We start from the raw sequence: 26,472 nt of genomic DNA on the forward strand, positions 1-26,472 counted from the left end.
GTAAATTAATCAAAGAAAAAAGGATAGACACTGAGCATGCTCCAGGAGGTATGAAATATTAAGAACTGAATTAGTTTTTTCATAAATACTAGGGTTCCCCATATTTGTAACCTGGAACGTCCCTGGAATTATAGCTGAATTCCCCAAAAAGAAATGGCAGCTTTGAAGGGTTTCTATGGTAGACCACAGAGTCTAGGAGAAATAGAAGTCCTAGAGTGGTATCGCATCCCCATTGAGCTCCCTTCTCTCTCGGAATTCTGCATTCCACAGACACAATCGTGGCCAAATGTCCAAAAATTTCTCAAATCAGAGTTGGCAAACGTACAAAAAAAACATACAAGTACCTTCTCATCTGTACACTGCCCGTGGCGCCGCGGGCGCCACGGACTAAATAAAACAGTAAGGGGTTCTGGGGCGGGATGCGTCCGGGATGAGGAAGGGTCCGGATTGGGCCCTTCCTCATGACAGACAATCAGAGGGAGCAATCGGCAGGCGCGAAGCGCCTGCCGATTGCTCCCTCTGATTCCCAGCCCCAGCAACTGCGAGCCGCGCGCAGCGCGGCTCACAGTTGCTCCCGGCCTGACGCGGCGAGAGGCGCGAAGCGCCTCTCGCCGCGTCAGGCCGCTTCCTGAGGGAGCCCCCGCAACAACAAGGAGATAGCCGCCTTCCAGTCCCAGCAACTGCGAGCCGAGCGCAGCGTGGCTCGCAGTTGCTCCAGACCTGATGCGACGAGAGGCGCAAAGCGCCTCTCGCCGCGTCAGGCTGCTTCCTGAGAGAGCCCCTGCCACAACAAGGAGATAGCCGATGATGCAACGAGAGGCGCAAAGCGCCTCTCGCTGCGTCAGCCCGTCGCCTCAGGGAGCCCCCGGCACAACAAGAAGATGGCCGCCGCTCAGAAGATGCCGCTCTGGAGCTGCCTGCCTCCGCTCTAAGGAGCCCTTGGCAGTCGCGTGGAGCGCGGCTGCCGGGGACTCCCTGCCCGGCACAACAAGAGCAGATGCCGCCCTGGAGCCGCCTGCCTCCACTCAAGGGAGCCCCCGCCAGCAGCGCGGAGCGCCGCTGCCGGAGACTCCCTGCCCCGCACAACAAGAAGATGGCCGCCGCCGATGCCGCCCGAGGAAACCAGCCGCCGCCCAACACTGCGAACAGACGGGAAGCGCCTACCGCCGCGTCAGCCAGCCAACAAGGGAGTCCCCGGCAGCCGCGCTCAGCGCGGCTGGCGGGGGCTCCCTGCCCGTCGACCTGCCCGGCTGCCTGGGACTCCCTACAGAGCCGCAGCCCAACATGCCATTAGGAACATTCCCGCCGCCGAGCCGCCGCTGCACACGCCGCCAGACCGCCTGGGGGCCGCCGCCCGAAGCAACGGCCTCCCTTCTCCACTACTTATTGCCCCGCCGCCGAAAAAAGGACGTCCCCCCTCTGCTGCTGCCGACCGCCCTCGACTATGCATCCGCTTTCAGGTACTCTTTCTTTCAAAACGCTGCCCTCGCCTTTCCCCCCCCTCTACCCCCGCTTTCTAGAGCCCATTGTATTTTGGGTACAATGGGCTTAATTACTAGTATATCTGATATTTCACATCCTTAGCAGAAATTCAGAGTAAGCTAATATTGTAAACACTCCCCAGCTGCCACAGCATGTTACCAGTTGCTGTCAGGGAGCCTGTTTCATTCCTCTGGAGACCAACGCAGACAAACTGAAGCTTCATTACAGGCATTTACCAATAGAGTTCTGAAACTATTCTGATTCATGGAGAGTTCTGACCACACATTCTGCCTGACCAGGAGTCCCCAAGCTTTTTGAGCCTGTGGGCATATGTGGAATTTCGACACAGCACGGATGGTACACCCCCCACCCCAAATTGGCTGCCACAACATGGCTGCCGCAGGAGGCGGGGCCAGCTACAAAATGGTTGCCACAGCTTTACTGCGGCCTACCCACCAAGCCCTCCAGGTGGAGGTGGTCCGTTCCCTAGCTCGTCGCTAAGTCCATTTAGGCAGGAGGAGAAAGGTTGCGGACCCCTAGGGGTCTGCGGACCCCTGGTTGGGAATCCCCAGTGCAAAGCCTTGTGCTGTGGTGTCAGCTGCTGCCAAAGCAACATTTTAAAAAATCTGCACAGCTAATCAAATCCTTGATGGGCAAAAGACCTACCTGGCTCCACCCATTTCCTAAAAATATTTGGTGGGTGCCAGAAAGGGCGTGGGAGGTCATCATGGCACCTATAGGCACTGCATTAGGGACTCCTGTGCTAGACACGCCTATGGTGAAATTGTCTAATCACAATTCATACTATTAGTGGAACAGGCTTCCTCGGGAGGTGGTGGGTTCTCCATCTTTGGAGATTTTTAAACAGAGGCTGGATAGCCATCTGACGGAGAGGCTGATTCTGTGAAGGCTCAAGGGGGTGGCAGGTGACAGTGGATGAGTGATAGGATTGGGACTGTCCCGCATAGTGCAGGGGGTTGGACTAGATGACCCAGGAGGTCCCTTCCAACTCTATGATTCTATTAAAATATTCCAGAACGTCTTTCTCAGTTTTTTTAAATATAATTTTTGTGTGTGTCTCGCCTTTCCACCAAAACTGGACTCCAAGGTTTGGAACTGCTTCAGCTTACACAGACATATATCACACATACAACTGCTGCAGATCTAACAATACATGAAGGCAATTATAAGTAAAACACCATCAACGTTAAGTGCTGTCAAAGGCTTGCACATCTAAAAGATGTTTTGTCAACTAGCCTCTCTACGATAAGGGGCCGGTGAATATGGGAGGTGCGATGTTGGTGCCACCACAAAAAAGGCCCTTTCCCCCTAGTTCAGGGGTAGTCAAACTGCGGCCCTCCAGATGTCCATGGACTACAATTCCCAGGAGCCCCTGCCAGTGAATGCTGGCAGGGGCTTCTGGGAACTGTAGTCCATGGAAATCTGGAGGGCCACAGTTTGACTACCCCTGCCCTAGTAGCTAACCCCCACACCCTCCAAGGTAGGAACATCCACAGTATGACTTCCAGGAAGAACATAGCAAGCGGACTAATTCACATATAGGAACAGACAGTCTTTTCGAGATACTGCGGACCCATTATGGGCCTTTGCAATAAAAAACAAACAAAAACAGTTTTTGTTTCCAGTGCAGATCTTAAAAAGTAGTGGCGAAAACTTGCACGCGTGACAACTGCGCATGCGCGTTTGCGCGCAGGTGCCGCACATGTGCGCGACACCTGGGCTGTCAGCTCTCTCCTCACCCCCGGAGGCGGTCCCTGACCTCAGAAATTGCAGAGCTTACCTATTTCCAGGTTCCTTCTGGAAGTGACACTTATATACTGCTGCTCTCAGAGACTCGCAGCGGTTTACAATAAAAGAATAAAACAACCCATAAAGCCAATAAAAAGATGGCTATTAATAGGAGTTAACTCCCCATCTCCCCTCCCCTGTCCTGCTGCAGTCAAGAGCTCTTTCGTTAGGAACGAGGGTCTTGAACTAACTAATTTTGGGGGGATCCACCGACAGTCACTCCGGGAAATCACCTTTTCCCTCCTTCCACTGCTGATCAGAGAGGGGAGACCGAGCGCCTTATTTATATCTCATTTCTCAACGGAGCAAGTGGGAAAACAAGAATTTCAGGAAATAGATCTAAGTCTCCAAGGGAGGTCAACAGCGAGGCGGGCTTTCCTCCATTTTAGATTCTCTCAGCTGACAGACGGCAACCACCTCAAGCGAGCCCTGCCCGACATCTGCAAACGGTTGCTCTTCCAGTCCGTGTGAGACGTCGCTTTTCATGTGCCCAGCATTCTGTGCGCTGACGGGAGTTTCCCCACAACCAGTGGTCGTATTGGAGTCCCCTCCAGGGTTCGTATTCTGAGGCGGAGCGACGCTGGGTCCAGCCGGGGAGCCCTTCTGACCTGCTGAGCGCCTTTTTTGTCCTGTGTGAACACGCTCGTGCGTCATGAGGCCCGACCTCTGGCAGAAGCATTTCCCACACAATGCGCACTTATATGGTTTCTTCCCTGTGTGGATCCTTTGGTGCGTAATGAGATTGGAACCGTCACTGAAGCTTTTTTGGCACACTGAGCATTTGTAGGGTTTCTCTCCCGTATGGATCCTTTCATGGACAGTGAGTTCGGTAGAGCTACGGAAACCTTTCCCACACTGGGGGCACTTGTATGGTTTGTCCCCGATGTGAATTTTTTCATGTGTGGAAAGGGTCCCCTTCTGGCGGAAATTCTTCCCACATTTTGCGCACCTGTAAGGTTTCTCCCCCGTGTGAATTCTTTCATGCGCTATCAGGTTGGAGCCGCTTGCAAAGCTCTTCTCACACATGGAGCATTGAAAGGGCTTCTCTTCGACGTGAATCTTTTCATGCGTCGTAAGGTTTCCCTTCTGGTGGAAGCTTTTCCCGCACTGGGGACACTTGTACGGCTTATCTCCCACGTGAATCTTTTCGTGTGTCGAAAGGGTTCCCTTTTGACGGAAGATTTTCCCACACTTCAAGCATTTGAAAGGTTTCTCTCCGGTGTGAATTCTCTCGTGAGCTATGAGGTTGGAACCACTGGCAAAACTTTTGGGACACATCGAACACTGAAACGGTTTTTCTCCAGGGCTCCGGAGTTCACCAGCACCACTAAACCCTTTTGTACATTCTGAGAACTTGTCCTGTTTCTGTCCCAAGTGTGTTCTCTCATGCTTCTTAAGATCTAAGCTACTTCTGAAGTTCTCCCCACAGGCACAGCGATGGATGTTCTCGACACGCTTGGTTTCTTCCCGATGACTCTTAGCAACAGGGTCGTCTATTTTCTTCCTCGGTTTGGTTCCCTGCTTCCTACCTGGTCCTGTCTTACTCCCCACTCTCGCCTCTTCTTTGCAATACTGGAATGTGTTGTCACTGCCCAGTGATGCTGCCTCTGGGGCGCCCTGCTGGGCACCACCCTGATGAATACCGTCCACTTGGATCACCTGCACTTCCCCATCGCCTGCGGGAAAAGAAACACAGCCACGTATCTCTCCCTTGGTCACTTTCCAAACACACCGCTGAAGACATTAAAGAAGGAGAAACTCTGCAGCAAGGGTTGCCAAACTGCAGCTCTCCAGATGTCCATGGGCCACCATTCCCATGAGCTCCCATCATGATCTCATGCTAATTGTCATCCATGGCCATCTGAAGAGCTACAGTTTGGCTGCTCCTGGCCTACAGGGGGAGGAGAAAGATATGAATGCTGAGAACACCTCTGAGTAACCCAATCTTTTTCAACTTTTTTACCATTGAGAATCCCCTGAAATAATACTTCAGGCTTTGAGGAACCCAGGAAGTGATGTCAGCAGGACACACCTTCCTGCCACACCCCCGGAAGTCACATGTCACCAGAAGCAACATTTATTTATTAATGTATTTTTACATTTATATCTCGCCTCTCCCGGCAGCTATCGGCCCGAGGCGACTCACAATATAACAACAATCCAACATCAACAATTAAAACGTTCCCAACCACAATAAAACAGCCTAATATCAAAACCACAACAAGATGGAGGAAAAATCACCCAGGATTTGTATGGCCGGGCCCCTCCTCTAGGACCATAATTGGTCATTTCGGGAGGGGTGGGTGGGTTGACACGTCCACATATAGTCATGTCATGTCACCTGATAATGTTTATTTTTAAAAATTAAATATAAAAAAATAATTAACTCCCAACCAATTGGCAAAACCTTTCCAGGACTGCCATGAAACCCTGGTTGAGAAAGCCTGGAGTAACCATATCTACCTCATGCATGTTTGCTTCAAACAAAGGGAGTCTAAGGGGGAGGAAGAGGAGACTCCTAAGGGTAGAGAAAAAGAGGGGTACAACAAATCCAGCTCTTCTTCACTTTTTTAACAGGGAGGGGGCACAGCTCAGTGGGGGAGCATCCGCTGGCATGCAGGTTCAATTCCCCAGCTGCTCCAGTCAGGTGGTAGGGCATGCGAAAGACCTGAGGCCCTAGAGCAGGGGTAGTCAAACTGCGGCCCTCCAGATGTCCATGGACTACAATTTCCAGGAGCCCCCTGCCAGCATTCGCGAATGCTGGCAGGGGGATCCTGGAAATTGTAGTCCATGGACATCTGGAGGGCCGCAGTTTGACTACCCCTGCCCTAGAGACCAGCCACCAATTTCAGGGGACTGCGACTGTTCTTGGCAGACCAATGGTCCGATTCGGCCCACGGCAGTCATGTGCGTTAAGCGTATTCTTACCCAGCAGCCATTCGTCTCCTTCCCACTCCTGCTTGACTTCCACCACGAGGTTCCAAGTATCTGGCAGCGGAACCTTGTCCCCCTCGGAAGGAGCGATATCCGCTTCGGGCAAAGGCTCTGGCATCTGAAACAGCCGTGAAAAGCCCATGAAACGGGACATTTCCAGACTGCACAAATCTTGACTCTTGGACCTGAAGGCCGAGGAGTCTTTAACGGATCCTTCATGGGTGATAGTGTCAACCCGTACTAGGGGTGCCAGGTGCCGCCACACTATCAATGGGGGAGGGGAGCTTTCTCTGGGAACTTCCCCATCCCCGGAAGAGAGTCCAGCGTGCTGATGTTGGCATGTCAGGGATGATGCTCTGGCTTTTGGGGGAACTCTATGGTAAAAAATCAGCCTCAAATCATACAGTTGTGCCCAAAATCTGGAGCGTTGCCCCCAGAAGACCCCGGAGCACCAAAGTCACTTCAGGGTGACGTCAGCATGCCAGGACGTTCTTTCTGGTCCTGGTGAGTGTGGAGTGTGTGTCTGAAACCCCCAAAGTGGGGAGAGCAACATCAAAGCAGAGGGTTCCTGCAGGTTCAGTGGGGGGTCTGGCATCCCTACCCCGTACTGGATTTATTTATTTATTTATTATATTTATAGGCCGCCGCTCTTCGGACAGCCAGCTTGCGGCCACTAACAACAAATTTAAAACAGAGAGTTAAAATTTAGAAAAACCTAGACACAATGGACTAAAACATAAACATAAATCCCCCCATACAGCTTCCAGCTTCCATTCCCAGGTAAATGTAGATGTTACTTAATTGGAGCATGTCAGAAGAGGATATTCCTTTGGCCTGGCCTCAACCCAAGATATTCCTTTGGCCTGGCCTCAACCAAAAGCCTGACGGAGTCTTACAGGCCCTGCGGAACTGCACTAGCTCCAGCAAGCCCAGTAGCTCTTCTGGACGCTCATTCCACCAGGCAGTGGCCAGACGTAGATGTTCAAATCGATGATAGCAAATTAATCTCCTTACCCATTTGGTTGCCTCAAGCAAAATAAACCCCGCAGGATCCTCATCCATCAAGGGAGGACATAGATGGTTGTCTGAAGTACTAAGGAACAGGCCTTTGTGACTCAATCCACTCACCTGCTCTTGTGGCCTCATGGCCTCATTCTGCTTCAAGACGAAATCTTCCGCCAGGGCTACCGCCTGGGGACAGGTCTCAGGGCCGCGTTCCCGGACCCAGACCTGCATTTCCGGGGGCAGGACGGTCAGGAACTGCTCCAGGACCAGCAGCTCCACGATCTCCTCCTTGGTGTGCGTTTCCGCTTTCAGCCACTGACGGCACAGCTCCCGGAGTCGCCCGTAAACGGCTCTCGGCCCTTCCACCTCCTGGTAGCAGAACTGCCTGAAGTGCTGGCGCTGCCTCTCCCTCAGGGCGGCTTCCCTTTGCAAGATGGCGGCCTTCACCTTCCCATAATCCTCTCTGTCTCGGGCACCGAGGCTGCTGAAGGCGTCTCCGCTGAGGGCTGGCAGGAGGAGGGTCACCCACTTGTCACGGGGCCAGTGGCACACTGACGCCATTTGCTCAAAGGAGGCCAGAAAAGCCTTAGCATCTTCCCATGGGGTCGGCTCCTCACACACCTGTGCATTCCCCCAGCCCAAGTGAGGGGCCTGTAGGGCCCCCAGGAACTCCTCCCACTGGGTCTCCCAATGCTGCTGCGTCCCTTCCTCGGGTTCCTTTTTTACAAGGGGCGGAGATATTGCCCTCTCCAACTCCCCAATACTCCCTACGTGCAGAATCTGTGGGGGTTTGGCCCCCTCCATCTGGGAACACAACTCTTCCTGCTTCACCTGCTGTGGGACGAAGGTGTCCCCGTCCTCAACCGACATATTCACCTTCACCTCCACACACTCGCTCTCCATCGTGCAGTTCAAAGGTCGGAGCGTGGGGAAACTTTGAGCCTCTGAACTGGTTTATTCTACTCCAATCTGTGTCGTGGCCTTCCCATTTCCCTCGGCTCTGGATTCGTCTCTCTCCAAATGGTGATGCAGATGTTCTACAGAAAGAAAAGGGCCCAGTTATAGAATCACAGAACCGTAGAGTTGGAAGGGGCCACATAGGTCGTCTAGATTCTGGTTCAACTCCCTGCCCGGTGCAGGATCGGCCTCAAGCACCCAGGATAAGTATCTGTCCAGCTGCTGCTTGAAGACTGCCAGTGAGGGGGAGCGACCCACCTTCTTCAGCAGCCAGTTCCACTGCTGAACTACTGACTGTGAATCCCCCCCCCCCCAATATCTAGCACAGGGGTAGTCAAACTGTGGCCCTCCAGATGTCCATGGACTACAATTCCCAGGAGCCCTTGCCAGCATTCGCCAGCGAATGCTGGCAATTGCTCCTGGGAATTGTAGTCCATGGACATCTGGAGGGCCGCAGTTTGACTACCCCTTGTCCTAACATGTAGTTTAAAGACATTACTGCGGGCCCTGTCCCCTGCTGCCAACAGGAACCGACCCCTGCCCTGGTGAATCACCTCCGAACATCTCTCACCTCCACAACCCTCTGGTGTTGCCACCGATCATCCGTGACTTGATCATTTCGGTAGGAGATGCCGGGGCCTGAATTTAGGGCCTTGGCACCCGAAGCAGTGCCAATCAGCTGCTGAGCTCCCTGACCCAGCTCTCTCCAGTCCTGTCGATGCTCAGGCAGAGCTTCAAAGGAAGACACCGCTCACAATATCCCCCCCCCCCACAACAAAAAGCAGCAAGGTTTGATTTTTCCGGACAGGAAGGAGAAAATCGAGACAGGCTTATTTAAGGTTGGGGAATTCCTGGAGATATGGGCGGAGGGGGGGTGCAGCCTGGGGAAGGGTGGGGCTTGCGAAGGGGAGGGTATAATGAGGTCCACCCTCCAAAGCACCCCTTTTCTCCAGGGCAACTGATAGGGTTGCCAACTCTGGGTTGGAAAATACCTGGAGACTTTTGTGGGGTGGAGCTGGGAGTGGCACCCCACAGAGGCGCATAAGGCTACAGGGTCCACCTTCCAAAGCAGCCCTTTTCTCCAGGGGGACTGATCTCTGTCGCCTGGAGAGGAGTTGGAAAACCGGCGGATCCCCCGGTCTCACCTGGAGGCTGGCATCCCTAGCAACTGACCTATGTCAGCTGTAATTCCGGGAGATCTCCAGATGCCTCCTACTCCCCCAAAATCTGCCCCTCCCTCGCTCAGAGTTTCTGCAGCCCGGATTCCTTTGCAGCCCCGCCTGCAATTCCTCCCCGGCCCGTGGCCAAAAATCAAGCCCCTCCCCCAACACACACCTTCCACTCACCTCCCCCTGCAGGGCTTTACAGTGCAAATCAAATGAAAAGAAAGGAAGGGAAGGGGCTCTTAGAGCAAGCATCCTTTATCACATTTTTTCCCTCTGTCTCTCTAGGATTCAGAGGGAAACTCGATGGATTTAACCATTGCAAGCCCCTCGCCGCTGGCTTCATAGGGTTGCCAGCTCTGGGTTGGGAAATACCTGGAGGCTTTGGGGGTGGAGCTGGAAGTGAGTGGGATTGGGGACCTCAGTGGAGTATAATATTATGGAGTCTGTCCTCCCAAGCAGCCGGTTTCTCCCGGGGCACAGTTTCTCTGTTGCCTGGAGATGAGCTGTAAAACCCAGATCTCATCTGGAGGGTGGCATCCCTACTAAGGTTACCAGATGCTTTCTCTTTGGAGGACGTCTTCTTTTTTGTGGGTCTGTCATCTTTGACGCTCTTTGTAAGAAATGGCTGAAAAGGTCTTTTGGGGTTGGAAGGTTAGGAATATTCCTAGAGAGCAATTATCAAGTACTGAAAATGAGATTTGTCATGAATCACTTGTTTGAAACAGTTGGGAAAGCTCTCTTTTTTCATTTTCAAACTTGGTAAACATACTTAGCTGAACTTCCTTTATTAGTCTGTGAAGGAAACCTGTGGTTCTTTATGTCTAACATATAGGATTCTCCCCCACCCCATTTCCCGGCAGTCAGGTATTTGAATGCTTCCAAATATGTGCGATATTTGGGGAGATGGTTTTGTAAAATGGGGGCAAAGTGCCTCTGAGAACACACAGACTGTCTTTTCTCAGTAAAAGGAACCCATTTCCATTTAAAGAAAACAGCTCCTCTGAGTGCATGCTGAATGCCTCATCCTACAGGCATCATTTTAATTGAAATTGGAGGAAAGAATGAAATTGCACTATTTTTTGTCTCGGCTACTCTAATGTTTGTGTATAAGGAAGGAGACTTAAAATATAAGGAAGGTGCAGGGATTTTGTATGTGCAGGGAGGGAACAGACACAACTTTCTGGACATGCTAGAAAATTAGATCACGGTAAGAGGTGATGGAAATGATTAATTTAAAGTATTGATTCCAGGTCCATCAACAAGTCTTAAAAAAAAAACACTTTTACAGTAGAAATCAAAGAACCTGGTGGAAGGCAATGGCCTTAGAGAGGGGTAACTGCCCTCACAATCACTTTGATTAGCCGTTTTGTATTTGACCCGCTCAACTACAAGAAGAAGAAGAGTTGGTTCTTATATGCCACTTTTCCCTACCCAAAGCGGCTTACAGTCGTCTTCCCTTTCCTCTCCCCACAACAGACACCCTGTGGGGTGGGTGAGGCTGAGAGAGCCCTGAGATTCCTGCTCGGTCAGAACAGTTTTATCAGTGCCGTGGTGAGCCCAAGGTCACCCAGCTGGTTGCATGTGGGGGAGTGCAGAATCGAACCCGGCATGCCAGATTAGAAGTCCGCACTCCTAACCAAACTAACCCCTTAAATAAATGTGTGTATTATCCCAGTCACACAATTTGTGTAAGTGGAACTATTATAAGAAGGTGACTTGCAATTTAATAAAGAGAAGCGACCAGTCTGTCAGATGGAAAGGCAATCTTTAAGCTTTAATAAAGGACATTATTTTTCGTTCTCTATTACAGTTTCTCCAGAAATGACTTTCACTGTGAGGAGAAAACGGGTGGGAAAAACATCACAAATATCCCTTGAGTGAACAGAGGATAAAGTGAATCCCGGTTTAAAGTGCAGCAGCAGAAAGAGTTGAACTGGGAATTGTCCTGGCCTTTAGCCAATTGTACCACCACGCTTTCAGGCTTTCATTTACACCCTTGAGGATCAGAGACCTTGTTTAAACGGACACCAAATGCAAAATTCTATGCCTGGTACAAAGTTTGGCGTATGCGAAGCAAGATCCCATTGTTGGCCTTGACAAATGTCCCTCAAATCTTCCTCAGGATGTCCTTTTCTGCACCAAACGTGCTGTAAAAAGAAACCCAGAGTGCCCTGTGCGTCTCCAGAGGAAAAGAGATGTTTGTGAAGCCAGAGTCTAGAAACCTGAAGTTCTGAGCATCTGTGAGGAATTATCCTGGAGACAAGAGGCCATGATAAACTGAAGAGCACGCATTCACCCACCACAGCAGACCTTGTTTGCCATGCCTGCACACTCCCTCAGAGGGCAATTAAAAGCCTTCTGGTTTGGGAAGCCAGCCAAATCCCAATTTGCCACAACACCCAAATGCGGTCCGCCTGACCAGACCAGTTTTTGTTTCCCTCCGCCCAAAGGAAATGCATGCTTCACAGGAAAATTTCAGCCAAGCCCCCGCCCTATCATAGGGAGAACAATGAAGCTGCGTATGTATGTGCCTATTGTGCAGGTTTCAGAAGTCCGAGGGAATTAGGGTTGCCAACTGCCAGGTGAGCCCTGGCGATCTCTCAGAACTCTGACTGAATTTGCAGAGATTAGTTTTCCCGGGAGGAAATGGCTGCTCAAGAGGGTGAATGCTATAGCACAGGGGTAGTCAAACTGCGGCCCTCCAGATGTCCATGGACTACAATTCCCAGGAGCCCTCGCCAGCATTCGCTCCTGGGAATTGTAGTCCATGGACATCTGGAGGGCCGCAGTTTGACTACCCCTGCTATAGCATAACATCCCACTCAGGTCCTTCCCCTCATCAAACCCTGCCCACCCCAGGCTCCGCCCCCCAAAATCCAAGAGTATACCAATCCAGAGTTGGCGTCAGTGGCTTTGAACCAGGGCAACTCTGCGTTTCACAAACCAGGAGAGAAAAAGAAATATCTTCCTTGCTGGAGTGGACAGCTAGGCTATGTAACAATATAAAGTAGGAATATACTAAGAAGCATGGGAATAAATTATGAATATCTTGTTTATTGGCTTTCTAGATTGTGTAAAATGTATGAAAATACGTCAAGTAAGTGTTGGATGTGAAAACAACTCCTAGGGGTGTTTTATCACATGTGGTAGACTTGTAAGGCTAAAAGAAATTTGGTCTCAGATTCACGCATACGTACGGAAGATCTTGAAGATTAAAGTTCAAATGAAGCTGGAGGTATTTTTGTTTGGACTAATGGACAGAAACGCAGGGGGTGGTGGAAACAGGAACATTGTTCCTCTCTATGATAATGGCTGCAAGAATATTATGGGTGCAACTGGGAGAATTAGAAGATACCTATAATTGAAGATTAGAAATTAAAATTAAGAGAATTTGCTGAAATGGCAAAACTCACAGCGTTGATAAGACAGAAATCACTGAAGGATTTAATGATTAACCGAGGGGTCATCGAAGAATATACAGAGTAATCTATGTAGATATGCTGAATACTTTTAGAATGGATTTTTAAACTATAAAAAGAAAATATCAATGCATTTTAATGGGCACGATAAACGCAAGACTTTTGTACATCTGTCTCGTTGCTTTTTTCTCCCTCCCTTTTTTCTTGTTATTTTAAACTTTAAGCTTTCCCTTTTATTATTTTTGCTCTTTTTTATGTAATTAAAAACATGTTTATAAAAACTAAAATTCAAATAACGGCCAAGCAAGATCGCAGCTGGCAACCGAGAATGACCCCTACCACACTAGGTCTGTGAAGTCACTGCAGAGTTGGTTTGTGAACATTTGGCAGTCATCCAAGACAGTGGCTTTCAAACCTCGGGGGAATGCTCCCTGCATTGGATCATCTGCCAAGGAACATCCTGCAAGGAAATGAAGGAGATTAACAAATTCTGGAGCATGCATCCACTGCTCGTGATGGCGCAGATGAAATCAGGTGTGCTCCCCTGCACCAGTACCACGATAAGTCCGGGACAGCCCTTTGACTGTGGAGGAACCCCTTAAATATTTGTCAGGCTTTGAGGAGCCCCTGGAGATGTGACAGAGTCCATTAAGGCAGATTACAGGGGAAAGGCCAGGGAGCCCCCCAGGGAGCTCTCAGGGAGCCCAGGCCTAGAGGCAGGCCAAGGGTGTGACCGGCATACTAGGGAGGATCCAGAGTTCACCCCGCAGTTCAAAGTACAAAAGCCGCGGAAGCAGAAAGCAATAAAGTGCATGCAGGAGAGATAGGAGGAAGGAAGCCAAATCCACAGACTTCAGTTGAGGTTACATATACATATGTCTATATACATATATGCACATACATGGAGAAAGAGAGACGGACAAGGAGATAGACAGAAAGCGAGAATAATGTCAGGGAATCAAGAATGCAGACGACGTTCCAGAAAATAGTTATTCCAAGGCGGAGTCCCGGAATAGAGGGGCAGAGAGATGTCGGTTCTCCCCAAAAACACAGGAAAAAGCATAGCATGGCCCTTAGGAGGTTTACTCAGAAGTTAAGGGATCTTAGCCTTGGGTAGTCAACCTGTGGTCCTCCAGATGTGCATGGACTACAATTCCCATGAGCCCCTGCCATGCTGGCAGGGGCTCATGGGAATTGTAGTCCATGCACATCTGGAGGACCACAGGTTGACTACCCCTAACCTGTGCAACGCATACTTACCTTGAAGCAAGTTCAGGGGGGCTTATTTTTACAGCAGGATGGGAGCCCCACAAAGCAAACCAGGGCTATTTACTCCTGAGTAAACCTGGCTAAGATCAGGCCGAAAGTCACGGATCCTAGTTTTTAAGACATAAAAGGCGCAGGCGTGAGGACGCTTCCGAGTTTTGCTTCCAAACGGGTAAATCAGCGGAAACTTCGTCAAGCGTCCCAATGGAAAACAAGTTGAGGCCAAGGGAATGTCCTCGAAACATCTCTTCATGTTCTTTTTCGAAGTCCAAAAAGTAAAAAAAAAAAAATAGAGACGAGGAAGACTTTTTAGCATAATTGCGGTCAGTTTTATGATAAGGCTGGGTGCTCTCCGGCAGCTCATCGAAGCGACACAAACATGACCTTTGTGGCACACGCAAACCCTTTTAGGGGAAGTTGTTTAAAAATACATCACTTCTCCTCCCTTCAGTACCTGGCTTCCCACTTCCCACTTCTACCTATTCCTTTAAAAGAAGAGCAGAGCTGTTCTTTATTTAATATCCCGCTTTTCCATCCCCGGAGGAGTCCCAAAGTGGTTCACAGACACTTTTCCCTTCCTCTCCCCACAACAGATACCCTGTGAGGTAGGTGAGGCGGAGAGAGCTCTGCAAGAACTGCTCTGCGAGAACAGAGATGACTGTGACTGACCCAAGGTCACCCAGCTAGCTGTCTGTGGAGGAGGAGTGGGGGAATAAAACCCAGCTCTTCAGATTAGAGGCCACCGCTTTTTAACCACCACACCATGCTGGCTCTTTTATGCACCATGCTGGCATTCTCTTACCCAATTTTTCTTGGATCACCTCACGACAGAGGGATAGAGGTCTTTCCCATCACCAGCTACCCAAGACACCACAGAGGGGCTGGAGCCTGGGACTGAACCTGAAACCTTCTGTAAGGAAAGCAAGGACTCTGCCACGGAAGGCCTACACAACACCGTTTTCCCTGGTAGGTTCCGGGTCAGGTTGACAGAGGTGGTGCAGGGGTTCCATGATTCCCAAGCACAAAGCAACCCTGATTTCGACTGGGAGAGGGGGGGAGCCTAAACCTGCGCACACCACACCATGGTCTTAATCTGGAATGGCACCAGAGACATGTTGTTTGCCCCAGTAGGGAAACTTCAGCTGTTCGGTAAATGTTCAGATTCCCCAGTGGTGGGAGACTCAACCCCCCCTGACCATGGCCCACTTCCAAATTGAACCCAAAAGCAACCACGGATAGCGGAGTACCATCGACGACTGAATTAAATCCCAAAAATGTTGCCTCTTTGTTTCGTCTTAGATTTATTTTGACAGACAAGTCTCAGAATGCAAACAGAATGGCCATCCCTGAAATAGACCTTCATCCGGGTATTCTTCTCCTGATAATTTTTCACACTCGGGATCCCAAATCCGAGTTACAGAGTAGCCTCACGTCTCCCTGCAATATCTGACTCAGTTCCCAACAGGGCTACAGACGGTCCAAGAGGAAACCAAGAAACAGCATCTTTGGAATTTAAGTCAGTTGTTTATTGAACTCAGCTTTTCTACACAAGCTGTTAAGAGTTGCAGTGTACCAGATGACTCACACAATGAGATAAATGCCTAAGGACTGTGGTCTATGGCGACCATGGGAAACTTACTGAAGCTAGGATCGCACACCATGTAAATTTTTGTATTGTTTTTACGTGTTGTTGTGTAGCTTTGTGAAACTAGCGTCCTGCTATGTAAATTTTGCATCATTTAGTACAGCAGTGGGCAAACTGTGGCTCTCGAGATGTCCATGGACTACAGTTCCCATGAGCCCCTAGCAGGCCCTGATTTAGTGTGCCATGTTAAGACTTATGCTTTAAGACTTATGCCTTGCTTCAGTTCTGTTTTTAAACTTCTTCTTGGCTCTCCACCCCATATCCTCTTGCACAGTTTACTGAATACCCTTCCAGTTGATTGTATTGACTCACTCTGTGTTATCTGCCGTGAGTGGGCTATAAATGACGTAAATAAATGCAATCAATAAGAAGCCGGACACTCCCAGGACACTCCCAGACTGGGGATGTACCTAGGAGAAATGTATCATGCAGGGAGACGCTGAGATTCCCATTTTCTCTGCTCTGCTGAAATTGCTTCTTTCCCCACAGAGCCCAGAACGTTTTTACATAGGGGGAAGGGTTCCAGGAGGGTTTGACACGTCTGTATTTCAGGGATAGACACGTGGGAGTAGGGCGACGAGGGGGGAACCACCTCGCATTCCTTTGCTCCTACCCTGCTGCCACTCCATGGAGCACCGGAAACAACCACGAGAAGAGGGAACGATGTTGCAGGACACAGTGACCTCAGTTCCTGGTGAAGACGCAGAAGTGACATCACCATGTTGAATGATGCTTCTAGGAAACCTCCTCCCATCTCTGTGGTATTTATCTCATTGCAGCTCCATTTGCCAGGTGTGCAACTGGTACTCCCAGAGGCCTTGAGGAACGAGGAGGGGGAGCAATATGATGACGTCACTTCCAGGAGAAGGCTCAGAAGTGATGTCATCATGTTGAGTGACACTCTAGGATTTCCACTCTCGATCTCCATTCCCAGAGTGGCAGTCAACATGATGACATTACTTCTGTCTTCCTCTGGAAGGGACATCATCATACTGCTCCCCCTCTGTGTCTCAAGGCTCCTGGGATCACCAGTTGCACACCCGGCAAACCTAGGTTGGAGCTCCAGTTTGCAGCAATGAGATGACTGGTTTTGATTCTCTTTCTTTTTTTGTGCTTTCTTGAAAGCAGGCTTTCTCAACCAGGTCCCATCACACCCCGAGGTTTCTTGACAGCCCTGGAAGGGTTTGCTGAATGAGTGGCAGTCAATTTTCATATATATTTCTTTTAATTTTTAAAACACTTATTGGGTGATATAACCATATGTGGTCATGTCATCCTGCCCTCCCTCCCAAAATGGCCAATGATGGGCCTGGAGGGGGTGGGAAGGGGAGGGGTCCCGGATGGGCGTGTCCGCAGCTCTGCTTCCCAACCATATTCTGCACGATCGCGCCACTTTTGGGGTTTCTCAAAGCCCTAAGAATGTCTCAGGGGTCTCTCAAAGGGAAGAAAGTTGAGAAAGGCTGTTTTAAAGAGGATGGGATGATTGTTAATCACTGGTGGAAAGCTTTAAGCCCACCTGCAAAGCATCTACCTTGCCTCCCTTCAACGTATCCAAAATTGCAGAGGTGACAGTAGAGTTGACCAGGGATTCTTGAACAGACAAGAAGGGTTATGCCATCGTCTCCTTCTTAGTTGGGCTGCATAGGAACTAGCAAGGCCGTGTATCCCCCCTTAGATTTTCTGAAACCTCAGAATGGCTGACAATTTACCTGTGAAGGGAGCTGGACAATGGGGATGTTTTGGAGGCTGACGATTTAGCCGCAGCAGAGGTAATAATATCGGAACTACCCCAGGAAAACAGGGCCTGCTGGAGGCCAGGGGGCATGTTCTAGGACCCTGAAGCACTTCTCCCTCCCCAGTGGCTGCAGATTGCATAGGAAGAAGGAAGTTCCCTTTCTCAGTTGAACCCCCCCTCCTCCTCCGCCTTTGGTTTCTCCCATGTTGGAGCTGTACCATTTCACAGAACAGGGGGGGGGCACCATCTGGGCATGGAATCAGGGTCACTGTGGGTGGGCAGGTTGTGAGTTTCCTGCAGTTGTGAGTTTCCTGCAGTTTGCAGCAGACTGGATGACCCTGGAGGCCCCTTCCAACTCTATGATTCTAGGTGGGGGACTCACAACAAGAGAGTGTAGCTCACGCACAGAGAATCAGCACTCAGGGGCTACATTAGATCCCTTTCCCCTGGCCTCCACATTTTCAAAGGCTTAGATCAGGGGTAGTCAAACTGCGGCCCTCCAGATGTCCATGGACTACAATTCCCAGGAGCCCCTGCCAGCATTCGCTGGCAGGGGCTCCTGGGAATTGTAGTCCATGGACATCTGGAGGGCCGCAGTTTGACTACCCCTGGCTTAGATGGATGGAGAAGCACGGTCAGGCCAGGCCAGCCCAAAACCTACAGCCTGATGTAGCCCGTAGCAGACAGAGGTTTATACTTTCAGTGATTGTTAGGTCTGAATATCCTTGGAATGTAATCTGAGAACTGCCAATCAGGTGCCTCATTCGAAAGTCATATCTTCTGTCGGTTCACCGCAGTGAAATTTTCACGGTCCGAGGCTGGATTTAACATTCCTTTCAACAAACAGTTCAATCGGCAGACACGTGTCTTGTATATTTAGAATTTCCAGTCCTTGAGGGGGGGAAATTCAGGGTGAGGCAGGGGTTAACACGGCCAGTACAGGCAGAACTGGGCTTCATGAAAGGCATTTCCTTCTTATGAAGGGAGCTGGCCCTGGTTTGCAGACTGTTCTGGTCAAACCTTCCTTGGTAGACATGGCCGAATGACCGATAACCCTGGCCTGCTTCTTCTCCCTCCCAGTCTTACGTTTTAACACGTCACTCTCAGGTGAATGTCCAGACTAAAGCATTCCTCAGCAGAAGCACTTAGGGACTTCCATCTGGGTCCGTTTCCCCAGAGTCTTAGAACTTCCGTTCGCCACGTCTAGATTCCCACACGGCCGGAATCCTTCCATGGAGTTCGTCCCTCCTGAACGCTTTTCCTTGCATAGCCTACGTCCCCATGAACCACGACCCCCCCCAAACCCTTTCCACAGTCTGAGCACCGATATGGCTTCTGTCCTTTTCGAAGTTTCTTAGCAGGCCAGGAGGCGTGGCCTTCGACCAAAGTGTCTTTCTAACACACGTGGCTTCCCTCCAGTGTGAATTCGGCCCTGGGGACAGAAGGGATTAACCCTTGCCCTCGTGGTGACGTTTCCACGGCATAGGATTTCTTTTCTATCATATGCCCTACAAGTCGGATGCCCATTGACGTTTCCCCAACCCGTGCATGAAAGTGAGTCCTTCTGCGGGCGTCCACGTGTGCAGTAAGGTCGCCACCATCAGTGAAACTTTCTGCACTGAGCATTGATAAGACTTCTCTCCGATATGCATCACAGCACCCAAGTTCTTTAGTGCTACAGAAACCTCCCTGCAGATTCCCAGCCAACTAGAAGAAATCTCTCCCAATGTGAATTTTTTCGTGGGCCGTAAGGGTCCCTTTCTGACGGAAGCTTTTCCCACATTTCGAGCAATTATACGGTTTCTCTCCAGTGTGAATCCTCTCGTGCGAAATCAGGTTGGAACCGGTACTAAATCTTTTCTGACACACCGAGCACTGGTACGGTTTGTCCCCTGCATGAATTCTCTCGTGGGCAATGAGGTTGGACCCGCTAGCAAAGCTTTTCTCACATATGGAGCACTGGTGGGGTTTCTCCCCGGTGTGGATTTTCTCGTGCGTCCTCAGGTTCCCTTTCTGATGGAAGCTTTTCCCACACTTGGCGCATTTGTACGGCTTCTCTCCGGCATGGATGCGCTGGTGCGCGATGAGGTTCGAACCGGAGCCAAAACTTTTCAGGCAGACGGAACATTCGTAGGGTCTCTCCCCAGCGTGAATCCTCTCGTGCGCAATAAGGTTAGAGACGCTGGCGAAGCATTTCTGGCACACGGAGCACTGATGCGGCTTCTCACCGGTGTGGATTTTTTCGTGCGTCCGAAGGTTCCCCTTCTGGTGGAAGCGTTTCCCGCATTTCGAGCACTTGTAAGGCTTCTCGCCGGTGTGAATCCTCTCGTGCACGATGAGGTTGGAGCCGCTGGCAAAACTCTTCCCGCACACGGAACATCGGAACGGCTTGTCTCCGGCATGGATTCGCTCGTGCGCGATCAGGTTGGAGCCGCTGGCAAAGCTTTTCTCGCAGATGGAACACTTGTGCGGCTTCTCTCCCGTGTGGATCTTTTCGTGCGTCGAAAGGTTCCCCTTCTGGCGGAAGCCTTTCCCGCACACCGCGCATTTATACGGCTTCTCGTCGGTGTGCGTCCTCTCGTGGACTCGGAGGTCCGAGCTTCGCCGGAAACTTTTTCCGCACTGACAAATGTGGAGTTTTAGGCCGTCCTTGGTGTCTTCCTGGTTAAGATCACCTTCACTGATCACAGCAGGGGCATCCACGCTCTTCCCTGGTTCGGGCCTCTGCTCAGTTTGTGTCCCTTCCTGACTCACGAGCCCCGTGTCTTCTTTGCCGTATTGGTATGCGCTGTCCGTCTTTGGGGGAGGTTTGTCGGGCGCCACCAACTCGGGGCGAGATTGGTGTGTAGGGTCCACTTCGCTCACGAGCACCTCTCCAGAACCTGGAGGAAAAAGCAAGAGTCACATGCTGTGTTCTTCATAAGTTTCCCAACACCAAATCAAATCAGAAACTTAGGAGGAAGACGCAAAAGGAGAGTGGACCTCTGAACACCTGTATCCCATCTACTGTACAAATGAGCATGGAATGGGCAGTACGATGAAGTATTCTAAAGCAGTGGTCCCCAACCCCCGGTCTGAGGACCGGTACCGGTCCATGGATCAGTCGGTACCAGGCCGCAGCTCCCCCCCGTCCTCCACCCTGGCTGCCTCCTTGGGGGCTGCCCTGCCACTCTGCATCTGGCTCATCTTTGGTGCTCTCCAGTGGCCACCGTGGCTGGGGGTCCCCCTCGGCGTGGCACTGTGCAGCTGCTGCTGGCAGCGCTCCCCAGTGGGTGGTGGGAAGTCAGGGACGCTGGTGGGAAACCAAGTGGAGCAGGGGCTCAGGCGGCGGTGACATCACTTGGCAAAAGACTGCCACCCTGGGCCTCAGTAAAATTGTCAAGCGTTGGCCGGTCCCCGGCGATAAAAAGGTTGGGGACCACTATTCTAAAGAATAATCTCAAAGCTGGGAGAAGGCCATCTTCAAACCATCTTCGGATTCACACCCGGTTTGCAAATGAATCATTTAATTTCTCAGTGTAAATACGCCGGTTATGAACTGGTTTCACCCCACTGGGGAGCGCTTTTGTCGTTGGATCATTAGAGAAGTTCTGGATGTTGGGAGATAAAACTGGAATTGAATGCTGTGTAAGGTCTAGACCAGGGGTGGCCAAATGGTGGCTCCCCAGATGTCCATGGACTACAATTCCCAAGAGCCCCTGCCAGCAACAGAGTTTCTGTTGTGAACAACTCATGAGAGTGACCAACTGGAGTTCCACGCTTATTTCTTTGTCGATCGGAGCCTGCTGACTCACAGCGAACTGTGAAAATGCAGCCAAGGCTCCGAATGGCTTACAGGGGGCCTTAAAGATCTGGGGGACGCTCGCAATGCATATCTACTTCATCCGGGAAATCTTTGGGTAGGGGGGAGCACCCTCAGTCAAAGTCAGCGCTGCTCCCGCAGAGCGGAGCCACTTGGATTTGTGAGGGATGTTACGCTGAAGTACAGCAGCCCGCCAGTATTTATGGGGCGCATAAAATTTTATGGCGGTAACCACAGCAACAGGAGTGACGGCCTTGCCAGGGGACAGTGGAAAGCTCCTTCGCAGCCCTCTGCCTGTGCTCCAGCAAGCCGAATTTTCATGCCTTAAGTTGGGGGGTCTTTCTATTGCCCAATTCCCCAAGCATGTTTAATTCACTGTACTCAAGCGGGTTGCCGACTCTGGGTAGGGAAAATACCTGGAATTTTTGGGAGGGAGGTGGAGCCTGGGGAGGGCAGGGTGGGGGGCAGAGGGGGAGGTATAATGTCATAGAGATCACCTTCCACAGCAGCCGTATTTTCCAGAAGTATCAGGTCTTTCCCCAAATTGATTGGATATTTTTCTCAATTTCCAACCTATCAGCAAATTTTGGAAAGGATCTTTATCCATTTTTGCCAATTTGATTTTGATTTTAGATTCATCGTTGCGATCCGTTTCAAGCAGGGAAACTCGCTTCTGATTCCGAGGACTCTGGGAAAACGTCACACGTCATAAGGCCTTCAGCATGCATGTATTTGGGGCTACTTCATCTGATGCAAGCTGGACGGGTTGTTTCTCAATGCCACTGCAGGGCAGCCCGCCAAATCACTTGCCGTCTGTCAGAGGAAGGTGAGCGTCGTGCTTTCCACGGAGATGTGATGGAGCTCTGTGCAATTCCCCCAGCTGTGATCGAGGGGACTGCAAACTTAGACATTAGCATTTAGGGGCATTGTCCAATCTGTTTGCTGTTGTAACCTACATAGCGCTATATTTTATATTATTATTATCAGCTTCCTGTGTGTAAGTCTTCCATATTATATGCTAAGAAATAAATAAAAGGTAAAGGTATCCCCTGTGCAAGCACCGAGATGTCTGACCCTTGGGGTGATGCCCTCCAGCGTTTTCATGGCAGACTCAATACGGGGTGGTTTGCCAGTGCCTTCCCCAGTCATTACCGTTTACCCCCCAGCAAGCTGGGTACTCATTTTACCGACCTCGGAAGGATGGAAGGCTGAGTCAACCTTGAGGCGGCTGCTGGGATTGAACTCCCAGCCTCATGGGCAGAGCTTTCAGGCGGCTGCCTTACCACTCTGCGCCACAAGAGGCTCTAAGAAATAAATAATAACCTACAAATTCGAGCGGTGAGGGGAAAACCCAGGAGCACCATCTTACCAGTGGACTTCTCAGCTCCTTCCCAATCTGGCGCTGCGTCCACGTCAATCCACGAATCTGGCGCTGGAGTCTCATCGCCCTCCGCAGGACTCTCAGCCACCCCCTCCCAAGAATCTGGCACCTAAAACAGTAGTAGAAAATCCCAATCAAGGCCTCGGCTTTCCTCCCCAGTCGGTCAGATCCCTACAGTCACTTGATTTGCCACACTGAGGGAGCGTAGTAACAGGGTCTCCAGTCAATTGCTCTCAGCATTTCCCAGTTGGGGACATATCTGTTTATTAGTCCCCCATTTTGACATATTTCCTTCACTGTACTCCCCCCCCCCCCCCCGCAATGCTGAGATGAACCCAAACAAACAATAGCCTGTTGTTCCTGTAAGGCTCTTGAGCCAGCTTGGTGTAGTGGTTAAGAGCAGCTTAACCACTCCTCCACCTGAAGCCAGCTGGGAGACCTTAGGCTAGTCACAGTCCTGTTCTGGCAGAGCAGTTCTCTCAGAGATCTCTCAGCTCTCACAGAGTGTCTGTTGCGGGGAGAGGAAGGGAAGACAACCGTAAGCCACTTTGAAATTCGTTTGTGTAGTGGAAAGCGAGGTATAAAAACCAACTTTTCTTCTTAAACATTTGTTATGCTGTGTACTAATTAATGGCTCACCCTCTGCCTATAGAGGTAGGCTTGTAATTCCCATTTCACTGTGTCAGAGGAAGCGTGCGATGCATGCAGAAAGCGTACAGCATGAACAAAATTTTGTTGGTGCTCAAGGTAACAATGGAAGAAGGAAGGCTGTTTTTTTATATACCACATTTCACTGGCCAAAGGAATCCCATAGCGGCTTTCAAACAATTTCCCCTTCCTGTCCTCACAACACACACCCTGTGAGGTAGGTGGGGCTGAGAGAGCTCTGAGAGAACTGGGGCTGGCCCCCAGGTCACCTGGCTGGCTGCATGTGGAGGAGGAGTGGGGAATCCAACCTGTCCCCCCAGATTAGAGCTGTCCTCAAAAATTGATTCTATTGATTCCCTACAGACCCTTTTGTCCCCAGCTGTTCCTTAGCTGTCTCCACAGCTGCCTGGACTTCAGCACACTCTAAAAACCATGATGGGAAACTCAAAGGCAGCAATGCAGCGTGCCACGCACAGATCTCTGGGCTTTCACCACTGCGGGGATGTGAAAATTGGGGAACCAGAGACGATCTGAATCCAGATTTGGTCTTTTTGAAAGCAAACTGGACCCCCTTTCGAAATAACGGCATCACACCCTCTTACCTCCTCTTTCAGTCTGACCACCTCTTTCTGCTTCAGCAGAAACTCTTCCGCCAGGGCCACCGCCTGGATGCAGGTCTCCGGGCCGCACCCCCGGACCCAGCCCTGCATCTCCTGGGGCAGGACGGTCAGGAACTGCTCCAGGATCAGCAGCTCCAAGATCTCCTCCTTCGAGTGTTTCTCCGCTTTCAGCCACTGGCGGCACAGCTCCCGGAGTCGCCCATAAATTGCTCTCGGACCCTCTGCCTCTTGGTAGCAGAGCTGTCGGAAGCGCTGGCGCCGCTTCTCCCGGGCTATGGCGGCCGCTTGCAAGATGGCCGCCTTCACCTTCCCATAATCCTCTATGTCTCGGACGCTGAGGGTGCTGAAGGCCTGCTCGGCTTCCCCGCTGAGGGCCGGCAGGAGGAAAGTCACCCACTTTTCCTGAGGCCAGCGACACGCTGTGGCGACTTGCTCAAAGGAGGCCAGGAAGGCTTTTGCATCGTCCCACGGCGCAGGCTCCTCAGATGCCAGTGGGGTCCCCCACCCCGGGTGAGGGGCCTGCAGTGAGCCCAAAAATTCCTGCCACTGCGTTTCCCAGAGCTGAGGCTCTCCTTCTTCGGGCTCCATTTTAATATAGGGTGAGGCGATCGCCTTGAGCTCCCCGATGCTCCCCACGTGTATGATCTTCGGGGCTTTGGTGCCCTCCAACTCGGAACACAGCCTGAAGGCCTCTAGATTCTCCTCCTCCTTCACTAGCAGGGGTAGTGCTCCTGCCTGCTCTACCACGGACATGTTGACCTCCAGATCTGCAAGCAAGTTCTCCATTGAAGAAGCAAAACGGTGGGAGAGAGAGAGAAATGTTGGGGAGGGGGCTTCCGGGGCTGTTTCCTCTGCCCAAGCCTTTATTGTCAGCTGCCCACCTGCTACAACCAATCAGGGAGCTCCCAAATGACTGCACAGATTTCTCTGCAGAAAGAGAAGGGTCCAAGTTAGGGAAGAAACACACTCGTGTGGAAGAAAGTGCAATGCAGGGTACACAAAATGTTTTTTTCGTCCCCGGATGCAGGTATATCGGACCTGAAAAATACCAGCATGTACTGATATTCTTGAATTCCAATATTGGAATGGTATTCAGATTTGGTAATATCTCAATTTTGTTCAGGAGCATTATTATATACTATAAAAGGTAAAGGTAAAGGTATCCCCTGTGCAAGCACCGAGTCATGTCTGACCCCTGGGGTGACGCCCTCTAGCGTTTTCTTGGCAGACTCAATACGGGGTGGTTTGCCAGTGCCTTCCCCAGTCATTACCATTTACCCCCCAGCAAGCTGGGTGCTCATTTTACCGACCTCGGAAGGATGGAAGGCTGAGTCAACCTTGAGCCGGCTGCTGGGATTGAACTCCCAGCCTCATAGGCAAAGCTGTCAGACGGCTGCCTTACCACTCTGCGCCACAAGAGGCCCCCTTTATATACTATGTATATATATACTTTATATACTATGGGGGCCATTAAAGCCAGTGGCAAATCAATACTGGGGTTGAAGGGTGGGGTGGGGGGGGTGAAGTATAGAGGCACCAACTCTGCAGCAGAATCAGTGCAACGTACTGGTGCCCAGAAACACAACTTGGTGCCAAGCAACTAGTGCCCAGCACAACCCAGTGCCAACTGACTAGTGCCCTGGAGAACAACCTAGTGTCAGCCTACTAAGGCCCAGGATCAGGAATAAGGTGAGGGAAAAGGGCTTAAGACAGACGAGAAAGCAAGATGAACCTAAACCCAAAGCCCCTACACACATACGCACACACCCAGACCAAAAAGAGAAAAGGGGGGGGGGGAAGCAGAGGAAACAAGCAACAAAGCCCCCCCCCCCAACTCCCCAAGAAAGAGAAAAGAAACAAAGAAACAGTGAAGGATGGTGAAACGGAGAGAGTGACAGACAGACAATTCAAATACAATAATAGATTTTAAAAAACAAGCAGAACAACCATACACACAAGGTCAAAAAAAAAAGAGAAAAAAAGGAACCATGAAAATGTTTAAACCAATTCCAAGGAACCAAAGCAGAAGGAAGGAATTCTTATCCTCCCCCCACCCCCCACACAACCTACCATCAGGCTCAAACAACAACAAACCTCCACAAAACTAATTGCAAGCCACAAAACCAGAAGGAACTAAGGATAAAATGAAAGGGAATCAAAAGAAGGCCAGAGGCCCTTGGCTTCACCGCCCCCACAGCCGACCACCCACCAAACCCAAAGAACAACTACCGGTAAAAAAACAAACCCCAAAAGCCACCTTAAACATGTCGTTCAGTCAAACCAGGGGTAGTCAAACTGCGGCCCTCCAGATGTCCATGGACTACAATTCCCAGGAGCCCCTGCCAGCGTTCACTGGCAGGGGCTCCTGGGAATTGTAGTCCATGGACATCTGGAGGGCCACAGTTTGACTACCCCTGAGTCAAACTAATGGCTATTTTCACTCTTCTCCACAGAAGCACTACAGGAGAACACGAAAACAATATAGCAAAGCAAAAGAAACAATGAATCGTCTGGTTCAGAGCCGCTGCTGAAGCCAAAGACCACCAATGGCATCTAGCTCAGTCAGACCCTTCCCATTATGCTCTTTGCCCATGCACAGAGGA

General features: G+C 50.7%; 2 protein-coding genes across 2 annotated transcripts in view; both read right to left on the minus strand.

Annotated features, from left to right (window-relative positions):
• Positions 1 to 1,509: 1,509 nt before the first annotated feature.
• LOC143834174 (uncharacterized) overlaps positions 1,510 to 26,472 on the minus strand; it is a 29,690-nt gene continuing 4,727 nt past the window's right edge. The window contains exons 2-5 of the mRNA XM_077330775.1: positions 23,852 to 24,796; positions 22,590 to 22,710; positions 19,146 to 20,300; positions 1,510 to 4,595 (exon numbers count right to left, since the gene is read on the minus strand). Of these exons, the coding sequence (XP_077186890.1) occupies positions 3,649 to 4,595; positions 19,146 to 20,300; positions 22,590 to 22,710; positions 23,852 to 24,655 (3,027 nt within the window). The 5' untranslated portion in view covers positions 24,656 to 24,796 and the 3' untranslated portion in view covers positions 1,510 to 3,648. The remainder of the gene's footprint in view (positions 4,596 to 19,145; positions 20,301 to 22,589; positions 22,711 to 23,851; positions 24,797 to 26,472) is intronic.
• LOC143834107 (uncharacterized) lies at positions 4,795 to 9,633 on the minus strand. The gene is made up of 3 exons (XM_077330706.1): positions 9,534 to 9,633; positions 7,354 to 8,267; positions 4,795 to 4,967 (listed from the first exon to the last, which is right to left on the minus strand). Exons 2-3 carry the CDS (start codon positions 8,131 to 8,133, stop codon positions 4,947 to 4,949), a joined length of 801 nt encoding a protein of 266 aa, XP_077186821.1. The 5' UTR covers positions 8,134 to 8,267; positions 9,534 to 9,633; the 3' UTR covers positions 4,795 to 4,946.

This window comes from Paroedura picta, chromosome 3 (assembly GCF_049243985.1).
Source record: "Paroedura picta isolate Pp20150507F chromosome 3, Ppicta_v3.0, whole genome shotgun sequence".
Taxonomy (NCBI): domain Eukaryota; kingdom Metazoa; phylum Chordata; class Lepidosauria; order Squamata; family Gekkonidae; genus Paroedura; species Paroedura picta.

What these genes read in the sequence shown, in the direction of transcription:
- LOC143834107 (XM_077330706.1), bottom strand. Translation starts at nt 8,133, where the DNA reads ATGGAGAGCGAGTGTGTGGAGGTGAAGGTGAATATGTCGGTTGAGGAC. An exon ending in CCATGAGGCCACAAGAGCAG is followed by an intron (nt 4,968 to 7,353) that starts GTGAGTGGATTG and finishes CTTTTCCCGCAG; the next exon opens with GCGATGGGGAAGTGCAGGTG.